General features: G+C 41.2%; 1 protein-coding gene across 6 annotated transcripts in view; it reads right to left on the bottom strand.

Annotated features, from left to right (window-relative positions):
* The window catches only part of ZMIZ1 (zinc finger MIZ-type containing 1), a 318,248-nt gene that overhangs the window by 34,059 nt on the left and 268,729 nt on the right, over positions 1-15,460 (bottom strand). For 4 of the 6 annotated variants that reach the window (XM_009275432.2, XM_009275436.2, XM_009275434.2 and 1 more), the window contains 4 exons: positions 6,932-7,046; positions 4,481-4,698; positions 2,845-3,028; positions 1,554-1,844 (listed from right to left, as the gene is read on the bottom strand). In XM_009275432.2, coding sequence (XP_009273707.1) covers positions 1,554-1,844; positions 2,845-3,028; positions 4,481-4,698; positions 6,932-7,046 — 808 coding nt within the window. The remainder of the gene's footprint in view (positions 1-1,553; positions 1,845-2,844; positions 3,029-4,480; positions 4,699-6,931; positions 7,047-15,460) is intronic. The other 2 variants (XM_009275435.2, XM_009275437.2) reach the window with 1 other exon arrangement.

Below are 15,460 nucleotides of genomic sequence, written 5' to 3'. Positions count from 1 at the left end.
CGGTGGTGTTGGGTCGACGGTTGGACTCGATGACCTTAGAGGTCTCTTCCAACCTTAATGATTCTATGAAGCTTCCAAAAGCCAACAAGCAAATAGCATCTATGGGATCTGCAGAATTCCAGACCAGCAAGCATGTAACATTTAAGGCACTGTTCAGTATTAACTTCTTGGGAACACGATCATATTCACTTACAATGAAAAACCTGCTTCTGAAGCAGCAAAAAGGGATTTACAGTCTTCCCTAAAATATGAAATCTGAAGATAAGAATTATCTGAGCAAGCCACATTCTGTGTTTTCTTAACTTATTTGTAGAGTAAGTTGCAGTATTTACAGGGTGAAAAGCCTTCCCAGAGAAGCAACTCCTGCAAAAGCACATAACTACTTTTATTTCTGATTTTTTTTTTTTTTTTTAATTTAAAAAAAACCAACTTTTTATTTAAAAAAAAAGTTTGCGGATCAGGAAAGAAATGTAGCTCAATAATAAATGTTTGCTATATTTTCTGCATTGCTGTATGTTTGCTATTTTCTACCATTTTTATAGTCAGGGCAATATCATAATATTCAAAGCTCTACACCTGGAGTTATAGCTGTTGCTGTAGTCTTGGTTTAATACAGAATTTTAGCAGGAAATTATCTCTGTAGCTAGTAACTGGTGGCTAGATTTGTAAAGACATTTAGGTGCATATAGATGCTGAGAGAGAGTTGGTGAGATTCTCAAAAGCATCTACTGCCCGATTCACACCAATTTGAATAGTAAAATGCATCGGTGCTTTTTAAAGATCCAAAAGCTTGTCTGTCTACATCTTTGGTTGTCTAAATTTCTTTAAAATTTTGACCCTAGATGTTTTGCCCAAGGTCATAATACAACTCAGTGGCAATGTGATTTTTCCTACAAAGCCACTCAGATCTCATATAACAGCATGGGAACTTAGACAGAAATACCACACTCCAAATAAACTTGTATTAGATAAATGCTGACACAGAGGGATTTGAGTTCAACATGATTTATATTCATCTCAGTGCCTATGAAAATCGAGCCTCAAGGAGTTTGGAAAGCAACTGGTCTTTAAAATAAATGTTACTACTATTGGTGTTTATACAACGTATGCCCTGTATTTCTTTAGAACAATAAAACCATCTAAGAAAATGCAGATCACATATGTATTGGGCTCAAATGAATTATTTCACCCTCAACATCTCTTTCAAGTTGTCACGTTAAATAAATCCACTCCTGTGAAGGAAGTCTGCTTATGGTCTATGAATTCACCATCTAGCATGAGAATTTCAAAGTGACATTTTGAGGGCTCAGCCAGTTTTGGACCTTTCTTGGTTTTAATGACTGTCATCTTGACTAACGTAGCAAGGGCCAACCTGAATACTTTAGAAGCTAAAAAGGAAGAGCTGCTGCCCCTCGTATTTCGATGGCAGTATTCCTACCAAGGCTGGAACAAAGGTGTACCTATCATACAGGGATGCACACCACACATTACCCAGCACGTTGCAACTTTCAGTCAAAATAATAGTGTATGCAAAATATAATTAATTTGATTACCTCTCCTGGGTACGGTCTCTTTATGCCCTGTATAGGCAAAGACTGGGGGCGTGGGCCTGGGTAGGCTTGCTGAGGCATCCTCTGCCCATGGGTGCTGAAGGGACTCATTCCAGGAGGCCGAGGCTGGTTCATGCCCATGGGTGGCCCACTCATACTGGAAGGCGTCATTCCTGCTCCCATGCTTGCTGGGTTCATGTTGCCTGGCATAGAAGCAGGGCCACGAGGACCAGGCTGGTTCATAAACTGGTTGTTGTAAGCCTGAGTTGGACCCATCTGGAAAGAGGAACAAACCTTCAACGGAAGAAGAAGAAAAAAAAAAAAGAATAAAATGCGACATGCATTTAAAATGGGAGGAGGGAGCTGAACATGCTTTTAGGGAGGGAAGAAGGGGAGGATTTATGTCGCATTTTCCTTCAATGTTCTCCAACATGTGATGGGCAGTGATGTTATTTATAATAAAAATTCAATTGGAATTGTAGAAGGCATAAGACAGAAAGACAGATGTAAGTGTAAGATGAACAATTAAATTGTTTAAATTGGCTAGTCTATTACTGCAAGGTAACAGGTTAGGAAGTTGGCTGTGTAAATACAGTGCAACATTACAATTTCTAAGACATTGTGCTTCTTTACATCACCTGGCATACGGGCCCATGTACTTCAAAACTCAGAGAGGTAAAAAATGCTAAGGAGGAAAAAACCTGAATTGATCAAACCCTTGTTTATTTTAAGAAAAAATTATGACACAAAGTCATGACATGCTGGAGGCCATGGATCACCAGAAACGCATGTCTTGCATAGCTGTTCTCCTAGACAACATTATTAAAAAGCAAATCTCTCTTCTACTATTGTTTCCTTGTTTGAAGGGAAAAAAACAACCAACTGTAGTTAGCAAAATAAACAATTCTTACCAAGTGGTACAAAACCTATTCCAAGATTCTGGAACATTTCACTAGGTACTCAAATTTAGAGGTTCACAGGGCTGGCAAAGGCAGCAATAATAGACCACGTCAGATGTAGCCGTAACTTTGGGTAATATCCAATTTTTTTAAGGGGCAATCTCCAAACTACAAGATACGCTTAGGCAAGATTTATTGGGAAAAACACGGGAGACCAACTCATACCTACATACACACATTCCAGCCGCTTCTCATAAGCATTCATAACCATGCTCATGCAAAAAAAAAAAAAAAGCATTAGGCACCCTAATAAACAGGGGAGTGAGAAGGACAGTCCAATTCCCTGTAATGGTCCGGATCAGGCAGGTATGAAGACATAAGGGTTACTCTCTTACCGGTCCATACTGGTTCATGTCCTTATTCTGGGTTTCCTGAAGGGCTGCCACAGTAGCTGTAGCTGTAGCTGTCGCTGCACCTGCAGCAGCAGCAGCAGCTGCAGCTGGCTGGGTGAAATCAGCTGGCGGCCTCGTGTGTGGGGGGATCCCCATTCCTGCCGGAGTATTTGGGCCTCCAGGGTAACTAACAGGGAAGAAAAGAAAAAGAGAGAGAGAGGGAGGGAGGGAGGGAGAGGGAGAGGGAGAGAATTAAGACATGCCTGGTGGATTTTGTTTTGAATGTTGGTGTGATCCTCATCTGGAACTGTTCCAAAACCACGTATCAATGCCTAATGAAAGCCAGCAGGATGGGGAATTAGGTGTGTACATGAGATACAAGTGTTGTTCAGGTGCAACAGTCACAGGGCTGCCACCGGGATTGCAAGGCACCACTGCCAGTTGTTTCGGGGGCAGTGAACTGCTTTGCAGCTCTATAGCTTACTGGGAAGCTGAACTGAAATCCTGGAAGTTAATGCATGCTCCATTTCCCAATAGTGCAGGGGCAGACTGCACAGCAGCACGAACAGAGAGCTTCCTCCACTACAGCGCGTTCACCTGCCTCAGTGGTGAATTATGCCAAGTGTTCCTGACATTGTAAAAGCATTCCTCCCTGAACCTCAGCAGAAAGGCCAGGAGAGACCCAATGCAATCAGCTCTATTGGATCCCACACAACATATTTTGCCATTCCTACCCGGCTCGCCTATCGATCGTAAGATAAATTAAGCTAAACCGTGCCTTTCCCACTCCAAGACATCAACTATCTTTATAAATATGGGCCAGTATACTGTGCCCATTTTAGAGATGTTAATACAAAGCTAAAGAAACTTTCTGACTTGCTCAAGGTCACCAGCAGATCGGTGGCAGAGATGAAAGGAGAGAGAAGTTCCCGGAGTCTCAGGCATATATTCTTCACACTAGACTGACTATGCTAACCACCTTTTCAGCGGGCTTTGCAGAGGGACCATAAATAGTGGTTTCAGTTAAGTGCACTTACCACCCTTGTTTACAAAGTATAGACACAGGAAGTCAAAATGTAACAAAACCCAGGCTATTAGTTTTGCCTTATTTCACTAATGCAGCATTTACTTCCCCAAAATAAATACACAGCTTGACCATCTCTCTTAACAAACATCTTCACCCCCAATTCTTTTCAAATTCCTGCTGTGGAGCAAGTCTTTGGGCAGAAATATCCCACTGCATAGAAACCTACTTTGCCTAATACTCAAGCTTATTCCTCCATACGCACGTAGAAATTATACCATCAATACCTTTCACATCCTGGCCTTATTAAATGTTAATCATTCCTAAGCCTGTGGTCTGTTTAACAATCTCTCTTAATTAAAACTTTATTTTGGGGGTTTATTAGAGCTAATTGATTGACCTAAGCCATTTCCATTTACTGTGATGAATTTCATTGCAGTTTGGGTAGCTGATTTCCAAAGCTGTAAAAGCAGTATGCACTTCAGTTAACCAGCGTAAAATAGCTACTGAGACTTTATATAATTAAAATAAGCCCATGACACTTCTGCCAGGTCACTAAAACAAGCTTCATCAGCTATTTACATCCATTTTCCACCTCACACAAGTAAATCTTACCTGCCACCAAAGCCTCCACTTCCAGGATAATTGGGTCGCCCATACATGCCCTGCTGTATGTACGGCTGAGTGGAGCCTGCCTTGGCTGAAAATTGTTGCTGCTGTCCAGCAAACTGAGGGGAATTGATTCCAGGGTTGCTGGTAGTCATCCCAGAAGCCATGGGATTTCCTGCTGGGTTCATAGGGTTATTAGCATTTGCCATTGGATTTCCCAGCACCTGTGAGTAGAAACATGAGAATAAGGGGCTGTAGCTTGAACTACATCACGCAAATTAAGATGATTTGCTGCAATTGACAAATTATAATATAACCACCCTGTACTCTGAACTCTAATGAACATAATCTAGGTGCACATTCCCGCTGATTCCTCCTTTTCTTTTGCCATTTCCAAACAAAAAAGAGTTTCTGATCTCTAATTATCCTTCACAGGAGATTTTTAACTAGATGGAACCCAAACTAACACACTTATGAAAAAAGTTATGATAAAGGCCTGCTAGAACCATGCTCTGTAGGTGACAAATTCATCTGATTAAGAGAAAGTACATGCTTTTCCTTTTTTTTGATGTAGAACTTTGAAATAACTTGCAAATATTCAGTCTCATTGGCATACTGTAAAGGGTACTACAGATGCAAAAACTGTGAAAGAATATATTTCAGTGGCTTAACCTGTTCTTGACTCTAACTCTCTATAAAGTGTACAGAATTCTGTCTGTTGTTTTTATTGCTTCTTAGCAAAGAGTCCTCTGTTCTGTTTTTAAAAGGACTTGGTTTGCTTGTTTGAAGCATTTTTTTTTTTTTCAATTGAACCAAAATTGCTACAATTTCCGTTGAGACGTAAGTATGGCTGTTCATGGATCAGCTGCATGGAAATCTGTCTCCTACTTAGGAAGAAATTTAGTGGTGATGATTTTTGCAGAAGACCAAGTCATCAGCTTTGGGAATTTGTGAAAGGGAATCGGTGAGCCCAGCTCATTCCTTTCCCTCGGGGAGCATGAAGACTTACGGGAAACCCTGTCATTCATTTCAATCTGCTTGAACAGCTACAACCAAGCTTCATGTTTCAGCGTTTCACCCTTCCCTTGCAGTGATTCTGAAGGAGCATTTTCTTCTTTTTACCAAAGCATTTTTTGTCTTTCATTGCATGTTCCTTTGAAGTATCATGAAGAGTTCAAGTTACAGTACAGTGTTCTTATGACAGAACAAAACTCAGTCTTTTTTTTTTTCCTTCTCCTTTCCTTTTGCCTTTTTAAGTGTGAAAGAATTTCAAAAGAAACTATATTTCCATTTTCTGGCCAAGGTATAGACCTACCCGTTTAGTCAGGTGTTTCTCTCCTGGATGGGACACCTTTTCTTTTAAGGTGTTAAAAAGAAAGCAACAGTAATAAATGACGTTATAGATCCTGTAACTGTTTCCTCTCTTTATTTTTTGAAGAAAGATTTTGCCACAACCAGTGCTTACCTAACTACCATATCAGTATCTATAACTTGGCCCCTGAATGATTTCTTTTTCAAATGGCTCAATCCATAACAATTTTGTTTTTAATTTTCTGACCAAAATTAAAATAATTAAAAAAAAAAATCCACAGAAAATTTTGTATGGGATCTAATGTCACTTGATTTGAAAAAGGTAGAAAAGACAAGTTAGATTTATGTACCATTTGCACTCATTAAAGATGGTGATGTGTTTAGAGCACTTCATCCACGGTGTAAGAAAAGGCTAGACTGTTTGAGAGCTTGATTTGTGCCACATCCCTTGGAGAGCACACTATCACAAATAATTGGCGTCTCCTTCATTAAAGCTGCTTCTTTTTGTATAGCATAATTCAACATACATTGCAGAAGAGAAAGAGAGGTAAGAGTGGAGAGAACAGAATGAAAATCCAGTAAGTATGGCTCTCACCTGGAAGCCAGGAGCTCGTGCTTTTGCTCCAACGCATATTGAAATATTTTTGCTAAGTAAGGCAGTGTTAACAGGAGAGGTTGAAAAGAGCACAGCTTATAGCTGGTAGTTAGCACCTCAGCGTTGGGGTAGACTTGGCACTGGATTTCACCAGCCCACAAGTACAACACAACGCCGGGTAAAATCAACAGTAACTGTCATTTGGTGAATCTAGACAGAAATTCTATTTTTAATAAAACAACTCTTCAAATTCAATCTGAAATTCCCAAGAGGTCATGCTTTTAGTGTTGAAACCATACAGCGCAAAGTACATGCTAAACCCAAGCCTGACATTTGCATGCAGCTAAAGGAGTTACTGACTCAAGCTCTCAGATGCCTCCTTTCTGATGCCACCAAAGAGGACGCGACTGGAAAAAAAATGCAGCATGTACAACAAAGAGAACACAGACACTGTTCTCGATCCCTAGAGGATTTTCCAAAACGCTTTCCATTTTGCAAGCATTAGTGAAAACCAGTATCTACAGGGGAGGGAGCATAAAAACAAAGCTTACCTGGCTTTGAGAGGTGTTAGTCACACCCCATACTGTGGTGACCACCGATAAAGAGCCTGGAGGCTGGTTGGTATTTTGCTGCCAGGGAACAGAATCGTAAGGGAAAGACCCATCACTGCAAAAAAAAATGTTTAGGAGGGTGAGATTTTGGAAGTTTGAACAGTGGCAAGTTGCTGGCGGGGACAAAGGGATTAACACCTGACATTACCTTAACTCCCCACTCCTACTTCCATTATTAGCCTAGTACTCTCAGAGGCATAAAGTTTCTTTAATAGCAACGTGATCATATCAAAACCACACAGAACTAATGAATTCCTTAACTATACCGAAGCACAGGGCTTTTACCATAAAGGTCTGTTACCAATGAAAGTAAAAATAAACTCAGGGGCAGAGTTTCAAACAAGGCCACTAAGCAAGTTGCTCAGAAGCACTTATTTTTTGCAATCCATCTCAAACGCTTCAACAATCACTGCTTCAGCTGCCTCGTATCAATTCAATTAGATTTTGAGACCAGACTGCAGCTCCACTGTCTGCACATTTGGGTCCCCAAATGGCCAGAAAAGCCTTTAAAGGAATAGCAGTTCAACATCATTTTGAAAAGTAAATTGACATTCAGATAGTGTTCTCCCACACGATGGATAAGCTGCATGCCAAAAACAGTATTAGCTAATCAGCATTCTAGAAAATCATCTGCAGATACACAACACATCTTTCAGATAAATATGTGGATGAGAGGATTGGGTTTTTCCATTACCTTTGTCCACAGACACAAGCAAATATTTCTTACAGTTCTTTTCATACAAAAGCATTGGCGGTTTCAAAACGAACACAGGATAGGTACGCATCCAGTGTAATTAATGAAATAGGTTAAATCCAGTGAAAGTAGCTATTAATCCCCTAACCGTAAAATATATCCCACTTGAAATTTGCTCGTTCTCATACTATTAACTTGTAAATTAGATTTCTATTTGCATATATGTACACATACACACGCGTGATCTTTCCTCATCTAGATATATATACCATTTAATACACACACACACACAGACTGCTCTCATTTTCAAACGCCATTGACTTGTATTTTATATCAAGAACTGCATTTTTGCCTGGACTACCAGCTATCACGGGAATTCTACACAGGGCTACCTTGCCTAAAGAATCCATACAGGCTCTACAAGCACTGCATCCATGTGCTTCAAAGCCTGCAACCATAAAGTGCCACACAGTTAACTCATACAAGATGCGGTGAGACAACCAACCTGCCAAAGTCCTAAAAAGGGCTCTGTGGCCGTGGCAGGCCAGAGAGCTGACTCTCCCATGTCCCCAGACAGCACGCCAGGCTTGGTCCACTTCTTCCTTTTGTGCCGTGAGCCAAAATCAAGGACTACCTACGTGTTCATTCTTTAGCCTGTTCATGACGCCTAGTGTAAATCACTTAAGAATAGGAATTGCATTGCACAAAGAAGGGCGCACGCGTGTGATCAAAACTGCCTATGTCCCGAGTAACCAATAATCTAACAACAGCAACAGCAACTGTGTAAGGTAAAATGAAACAGTGAATACATTTTACAAACAACTAGGAAATTTCAAACAAATTCCATAATGCTGCGCCAGCACAACAGCATTGAATTAGAACATAGCTGTGAATTTGAACTGACCTGTTTGTTTCAAAATACCCAAATTGAATTAAGAAATAAAATCACAAAAAAATTAAAATAAGTTAAATTAGAGAAGAGAATAATTTCCCCTAACAAATAATTAGGGAAAATTAATGGAAAATAGTAATTCTCCATAAGATGCTTGACATGTATGTTTACATTGACAGCATCCATATAAAACAATGTGTGAATAAGGGCATATTTAATACCTTGCAATCAGTAAGTCCTCCTAGCCCATTTTTTAAAAAAATATTTTCTCTTAGAAGGCTGAAAATCTTCCTCCTTTCATTCAGAGGCTCAGATAATGGCTTCAGTGACTAATATTTGCAAGTGACGCAATGCTTCAGCAAGTCCCCTCCACCAGCATGGAGACAAATGATGACTAACCCAGAATTTGTGACTGCTCTGAAGCCTTCCTCTTTTTTCCTGCTCTGAATGATGCCTCCTACTTTACTTCCTTCTCTGACTGTTTTTGATGATGTCTGCTCTCTGATTTGTTTGGATATTTATGGCACATATGAGTGTTTGCATACTTCAACGACTAAAAGAAGCTCTCTCCATGACATAAGCAGTTAAAGGACTCACTGCAGCCATTCTTCTCTATTCCCCACCGATGTGCTGTGGACAGGTAATAAAACCTGAGGGACAAGGCAAATATTTTGCAAGTGTGTGAGTAAATAAGGAGGGTAATGACAGGCAGGGATCAAACCACAGAGTCACTGAAGGTTCTTCTAACGCAAATATGCCATACGGTTTGCACGCATACTCAACCTTTGAGCCAGCATGTCTTAGCCTGCTGTTAAGAAGTTATAACCATTTCTTCATTTTCTTTGCCTCCAAAGCATGTTTCTCTTACCCGTTCCTCTCCTTTACAGTGCACAGAAGAGATTTCATGTATTATTCACCCGTACTTTCCAATGGTAGAGTCAGAGCATTTGTTTAGTGGAAAGCTGCACTGGGTTCTCAAAGACTATACAATCACTTCATCTAATTACAAAGAAGAGTAAGTCACTCAATTTTTACTGTATTACAGTTAAAATGGGAGACACCTCAAGAAACCATTTTGTTGACATATGATGAAAGCCTCCAGCACAGGACCCAGCATAACACAGGAAAGCCAGAAAAAAAGACCAGGTACAGATTTGTTGAGAAATATTAATTGTGCACATTGAATCCCGTGACTATTACATTATCCAACACAGAACTTAGCTTTAAATCGCAGACAACATTAATATCGGAGATTATGGCAACACTGAAACAGTGATGGATGTGCCTTGCAGAACATCAACTTATACACGCTAATATACACTTACTGCGCTAGACTTCACTCAAACTTCACTTTAGTTACCCCAATGAGAAATACACGGCATTCTTGTGGTTTGCATTCCCCAGCATGATACTCTGGCCCATCGCCAATCACACGCATGTTTGAGTATGACTTTTGCCATACTGGATACAATACCCTTCCTCTACCGCACGAGGGCTTCTTCGGTTTCAAGCGGTAGGAGATGCTGAAACATGTGCCACTCAACTAAAGGATTATTTGTCCCTCCACTTCGCTCTTTCAACTTGCGTTTCTGTCCTTAGACAACCCAAAGGAATACTCCCACCATCAAAGGAAAATCCATGTAAGTACCATAATGAAACGTGACCAATCCAATTCTCATTGCAAAAGAGCAGTGGCTTTCCGCTGTTATTATACAGAGCTGTGAATTATTCCGAAATCCCTTTCTTTAAACTTGAAAATGGCAGCCCATAGAGGAAGAAGCTTCAACCTCTCCAGCCACAGCAAAATGCTGCCCATGACATTGTTCCTGTTGAACGGTACAAGGGTAATTAAGTCTCTCACTAGACCCTGGAGGGCAGTGAGTCAGTTTGGGCTCAGCTGGAGTCCGCTAAAAGAGTATTGACTAAATTTATAATAGTGTTAATGAACCTATACATACTACTGGTCAGCATTAAAGGCCAAACAGCAGAGGAAGCCACAGAGCAAAGAGGAAGAGACGGAGGGAAATTACTTCTCAAAACTATGATGTAGTGAAACTGCAATCAAGGAATAAAGAGGAAGGATTTCTTAGCTGCTGGCAAATGTACTGAAACCATCAGTAATACAACACTCATGTCAGAGAAGTACACCGGTACTTAGGTCTAAACAGCTTCTCTTAATCTCCGTACTAGGAAAACGGAACCAGACGGATATCCAGCCTCTTTGGAATAGTCTGTGTCTGACATGAAGTCTGTAACTGTTAGTTAATTCTAATAAAAGTTGCTTAATAAAAAGTGAGCTCTGTAAATTAATACTAGTGAATTACTGTAATTTATACATGATTTGTGGCATTATTTGAAAATGCTGTATTTTAAATATGTTTATGTTGTCATTAAAGCAATTGTATGTGTATCTGATACTCTGTTTACATGTCTTCATTGATTGAGGAAGGAGAGATTCAGATGGTTTAGTGAAGTACGCATCCCTAGAGCATTGGCACTTTACATGTTGTGAAGGAGGGTAAAAACCGGAATTATACCTTCCCAGTGATCCTCCACTTCACTTGTTGAGAAGGCCAGGTGTCAAAAACACTGCCTTTGTAAAGCATCTATCTCCGTTTTAAACACTGAATATCTATCAACTACTGCAGAAAAGCACCAGATGTTGGCTTTCTCAAAAAACCTTTTCACTCCAAGCACCGCAATCAAGTTTCCCCACAACTGGGCTTCCAGTGACTAGTTTCTGTTGCTTACCCTGAAGCCAGCTTTACAGTTTTGCAGGGGTCTTTAACGTTTCTGAAGCACAGTCACCCCACCTGACTGGTAGCTGACACATACAGAGTCCGCAGAGTCCTTTAAATCTATAGACTCTATCATAACTTCTTCAGCTGACGCCAAGATGAGCAGGTAATTGCCAGTGTAACAATGACTCTCATTTCTCCCATATCTTCTTTTGTCACCTATGGACACCCAGCGAGGAGAGCATCTGACAACAAGGAGTGAGGTGTCAGACATCTACCCAGGCCAAACACTCCTTTGCAGTTACACACGGCCAAAAATCAGAACGGTCCAAATACAGGCCAAAACCAGGGCTCCCGATCTGTTCTTGCCCGCCGGCACCTCTCTGTGTCTGCACCTCGCTCTGCCCCTACAAGTGCCTCTGGGCACACGTGTGCTCAGGGTGCCCAGCACCCCTTGGCTGTATTCTTGGTTGGAGCCTCTAGGTGACACTACTTTAATACAAACTAAAACCTAACAATCTCCAAACAAGGCTCCTTGCTCCTGCCTCACCCCTCTCTTCCCCCTAAAACTTCATCTGTCTGCAGTGGAAAGATATCACAAATCCCACAATCAGAACAGGAAATAAAGCTGTAACTGTAGCACCAATACATGCGTTTCATGCCTGTATTGTCTCACAAGTTAGGCAGCTTAGCTTCTTTCGTTCAGGTTTAGTTTTTGTTTTACTTGGGTTTCTCGAATGAACACCACTCACGTAGCTTTAATTATTAATATGGATTCAGTCAGCAATACTTCTTGATTAAGGCACCACCATAAACTTATTTTAAGCATACTCTTCCTTAAGAAAAAGACTGCTTTGCATGGTGCAGTGCAAATACTGAATTTGAACCGCCTTTTCGGTATGCTCATGTTATGGAACAGGCATGAATTTCACCACATTTTTGTAATTTTTGTATTGGTATAAACAAAACCTAACAACTCCTTTAAAAATAAAATCGCAAGAACAGATGGAACACTATTAGCAGTTTCCTGCAACACTAAAATGCTCCAGGAAGGACTTCAGCTAATTTTTTCCCAATTCGATAAGCTAGGAATCCCCGGCAATCTAGTCATACGTAACAGATCAAATGGATTTTTTATTTTATTTATTTCTGGTCAAATTTCCACTGAAAATATCCTTGGCCTTTACTACTAATTTGAAAAAAACAATGTGACACCTGAAAGCCAAAATTCATTTCCTCTCACTGGCAATCAAAAACATTCAGAGATCTGCTTTTGTTTTCTTTTTAAAACCCCTGGACGAAAGAACCCCTGTTAGAAAGAAACCAATGACTTCTCATTTTTCACCGAGATTTTTTTTTCAGAGGAACAAAACCAATGCCTCACCAGCTGAGACACACGCACCATCTTCATATGGCTAAAGTGCTTGGCCAAAGTGTTTCAACTTAAACACTTAAAATTAATTTTTCATCTAGTTTACAGATATTAAAACGCATTACTATTAAAAAAAATTTGTAACACAAAATTTAACCCAGTTATCCCTTGACCTTTTGTGCTGTGTTTTCTGTAGACTGTAGAAACCACTCTACACAATCCGTTCTCCGTTCGCACGGAGGAATATGGCAGAGCAAGGAGACACCCGCGTAGGAAGGACACAAAGACCGCTTACAGCCAGCAAGGAAATATAAAGACATATTGTAAAGAAAACAAAGAATAACTACCTCTGTACATCACACACTGACATAAAGCAAACTAAAAGCTGATGTTGTGTACAGGTATCCTAAGGTGTTTACATTGAAGATGAGGAAAAAAAAAAAAAGAGGGTGGTGTAGTTAAGTGTGTATACCAATACTGACTTTGGATGGCTAGCAGTAACTTACTTTCGATGGATGCTGCCTATGCGATGCATGCCTTCCTCAAATACATTCCTCTATTTAGTATCATTATTTGAAGAAGTTTAAATGGTATTGGCATAAATTAAGGCTCCATCGTGTATTTCACTAAACAAATACATAAGACAGAGTCCCATCCAACTCACTGGGTGTATTTATGCAATGCAAAAGTGAAAAAAGTCAATTTGGAAGCATTTTGCAAGACTTTATTTCCCTCTACTTCTTAATGATGTGACTCCAAACATTCAGATCTTACAGAGAAAATACACAGCTCCAAAAATTATCCCCCTGCAATTTCTCAAGTCTGTTGTTTCCCTCTACTCTTTCCAGCTAGATGAGTATGTTCTCTAACCCTTTGGAAAGCTTCAATTCTCCCAACTCCAAATGCACAGAGGGTCCATAACTACTTCCTTATCAAGAAAGAATTACCTCAAGCGTTGTTTCAGTACTGGATGTTGCCCGTATGGGGCTATGAGCAATGTAAACTGAAGAGGAAGAGTGAAAGAGGTTCAAAATTTCATAATTCACCGTAAGAAGAGGGAAGGCTGTTTTCTGGCAAAGCGTTTGAAAACAAGCATTCTGAACCTGTTCTAGGTGAGCAGATGCAGGTGAAGCAGTCAAAAGGTGAATGCAGCAAGCCATTTATCAACCCCATGGTTTGGATGGCACCTGCAGCTAGCAGGTGGCTATCACCCCCCGCCTCTGCTCTTTTAAATATCAACACACATTTACAATAACCATTCATGCAGCCACACACATACGCACAATACAGCCGCTTGCGTGGAGACTGAGACGGCAAAATTGAGCCGGTAGTTCAGCAGGTGATGTGAAGTACCTCTGGAAGCTGAAAGCCCTTAACTTTTTCTTTATAGTCCTGACAAGGCTCGCGAGGCCTGGATGACTTACAACCGCATGAGGTGGGAACGCTGCCTTCTCTTTCACACCGGGTTGCTATAGGTCAGGCTGTGAACATGCTTGCTGCTGCTTCCTGGCACCTTACTCTACACACAGTCTCATCGGTTAGAGAGCCATGCCGGCAAAGTACCACGTTGCTCAGCAAGAGTTAGTACATCTGAATCTAACCCCTGAAATTAGAAAAATGCATCAGGCCAAATGATTAGATCAATTCAGAAGTTTCTGAACCTGCGAACGCCCACGCCCCCCTGCATACACACACAGTCCTGCTACGTTATAGATTTCATACATGCCCATGCACATGTGTGTGTGCGTGCGCGCAAAGACACAGAGATAACACAACTTATTTCTGTCCGTGTGGAACAAATGATCACAGCTATGCAGGTAAGAAACAAAAATGCTACTGAGACCCGCTCCTGCCTCAGAAGAAGCTGAAGGGGTTACCATCATCTGACATTATGGGACTACAGCATCCATCCGATCAAAGGAAAAAAGATTAAAGCATCACACCCACTTCTATTGTCACACAAGTAGACCATGCAACGCATTACTACAGCCCAGATTACAGTTACAAAATCCACCGGTAACAGCCCTGTTATTAACATGCCACCTGTTACCTTTTTCAAAATGCTGAAATTATCTTATGATCGTTTTCAGCTTGACAAATGCAGTTTAATCTTTATTGCATCTCACAGCACAGACCTGCTTCATCCATGTCTTATTTATCTCACGTGTGTCGGAATGCAACCCCGAGCCCTCACGGTCCCCCCCTGCCACCAGGCATTCCTTCTGCTCTGCTTTATCAATATACCTGGGTTTCCATATCCGACTGCTCCTTTACAATAAAAAACACACCCACCCAGTATTCTACCATTGCCTGTTGCCTTGGTAATCCAAATGCCTGGGTACTCGCTGATTATCGGCGAATGAGACTCGCATTGTTCACACCGCAGCGCGTCTGCTATGTTAATGTGAGATAATGGCAGCCAGAAGACTCCTTTTGTTCCCAGCTTTGCTGTTTATTCATAGTGCCTGGAGGTCAGCGACTGCTACAACAACCGGGGAAGGAACCGCTGAAAGCGTGAGCAGATTCCACTTCTGCTTTTGCCTCTGAGTCAGGGGGAAACACGAGCAGCCCCGCACAGCGAGAAGGGCAGCGGGAGCTCTGCAGTCTGACTCACGCAAGGTGTAGCAGGCGGCTAGGAGGAAGATTTGATGGACTTGCACTTCCGAGATTTTAGATGAAGCTGATTTACGCTCCCCGACAACAGAAAAAACCGCTTTCTTCAAGAGGCGCGGCGGGAAGGGAGGGAGGGGAGGGGGGCAGCGCAGCACCACCG

Source organism: Aptenodytes forsteri, unplaced genomic scaffold, assembly GCF_000699145.1.
Source record: "Aptenodytes forsteri isolate BGI_AS27 unplaced genomic scaffold, ASM69914v1 Scaffold353, whole genome shotgun sequence".
Lineage (NCBI taxonomy): Eukaryota > Metazoa > Chordata > Aves > Sphenisciformes > Spheniscidae > Aptenodytes > Aptenodytes forsteri.
This window is presented reverse-complemented; position numbering and strand designations above follow the sequence as displayed.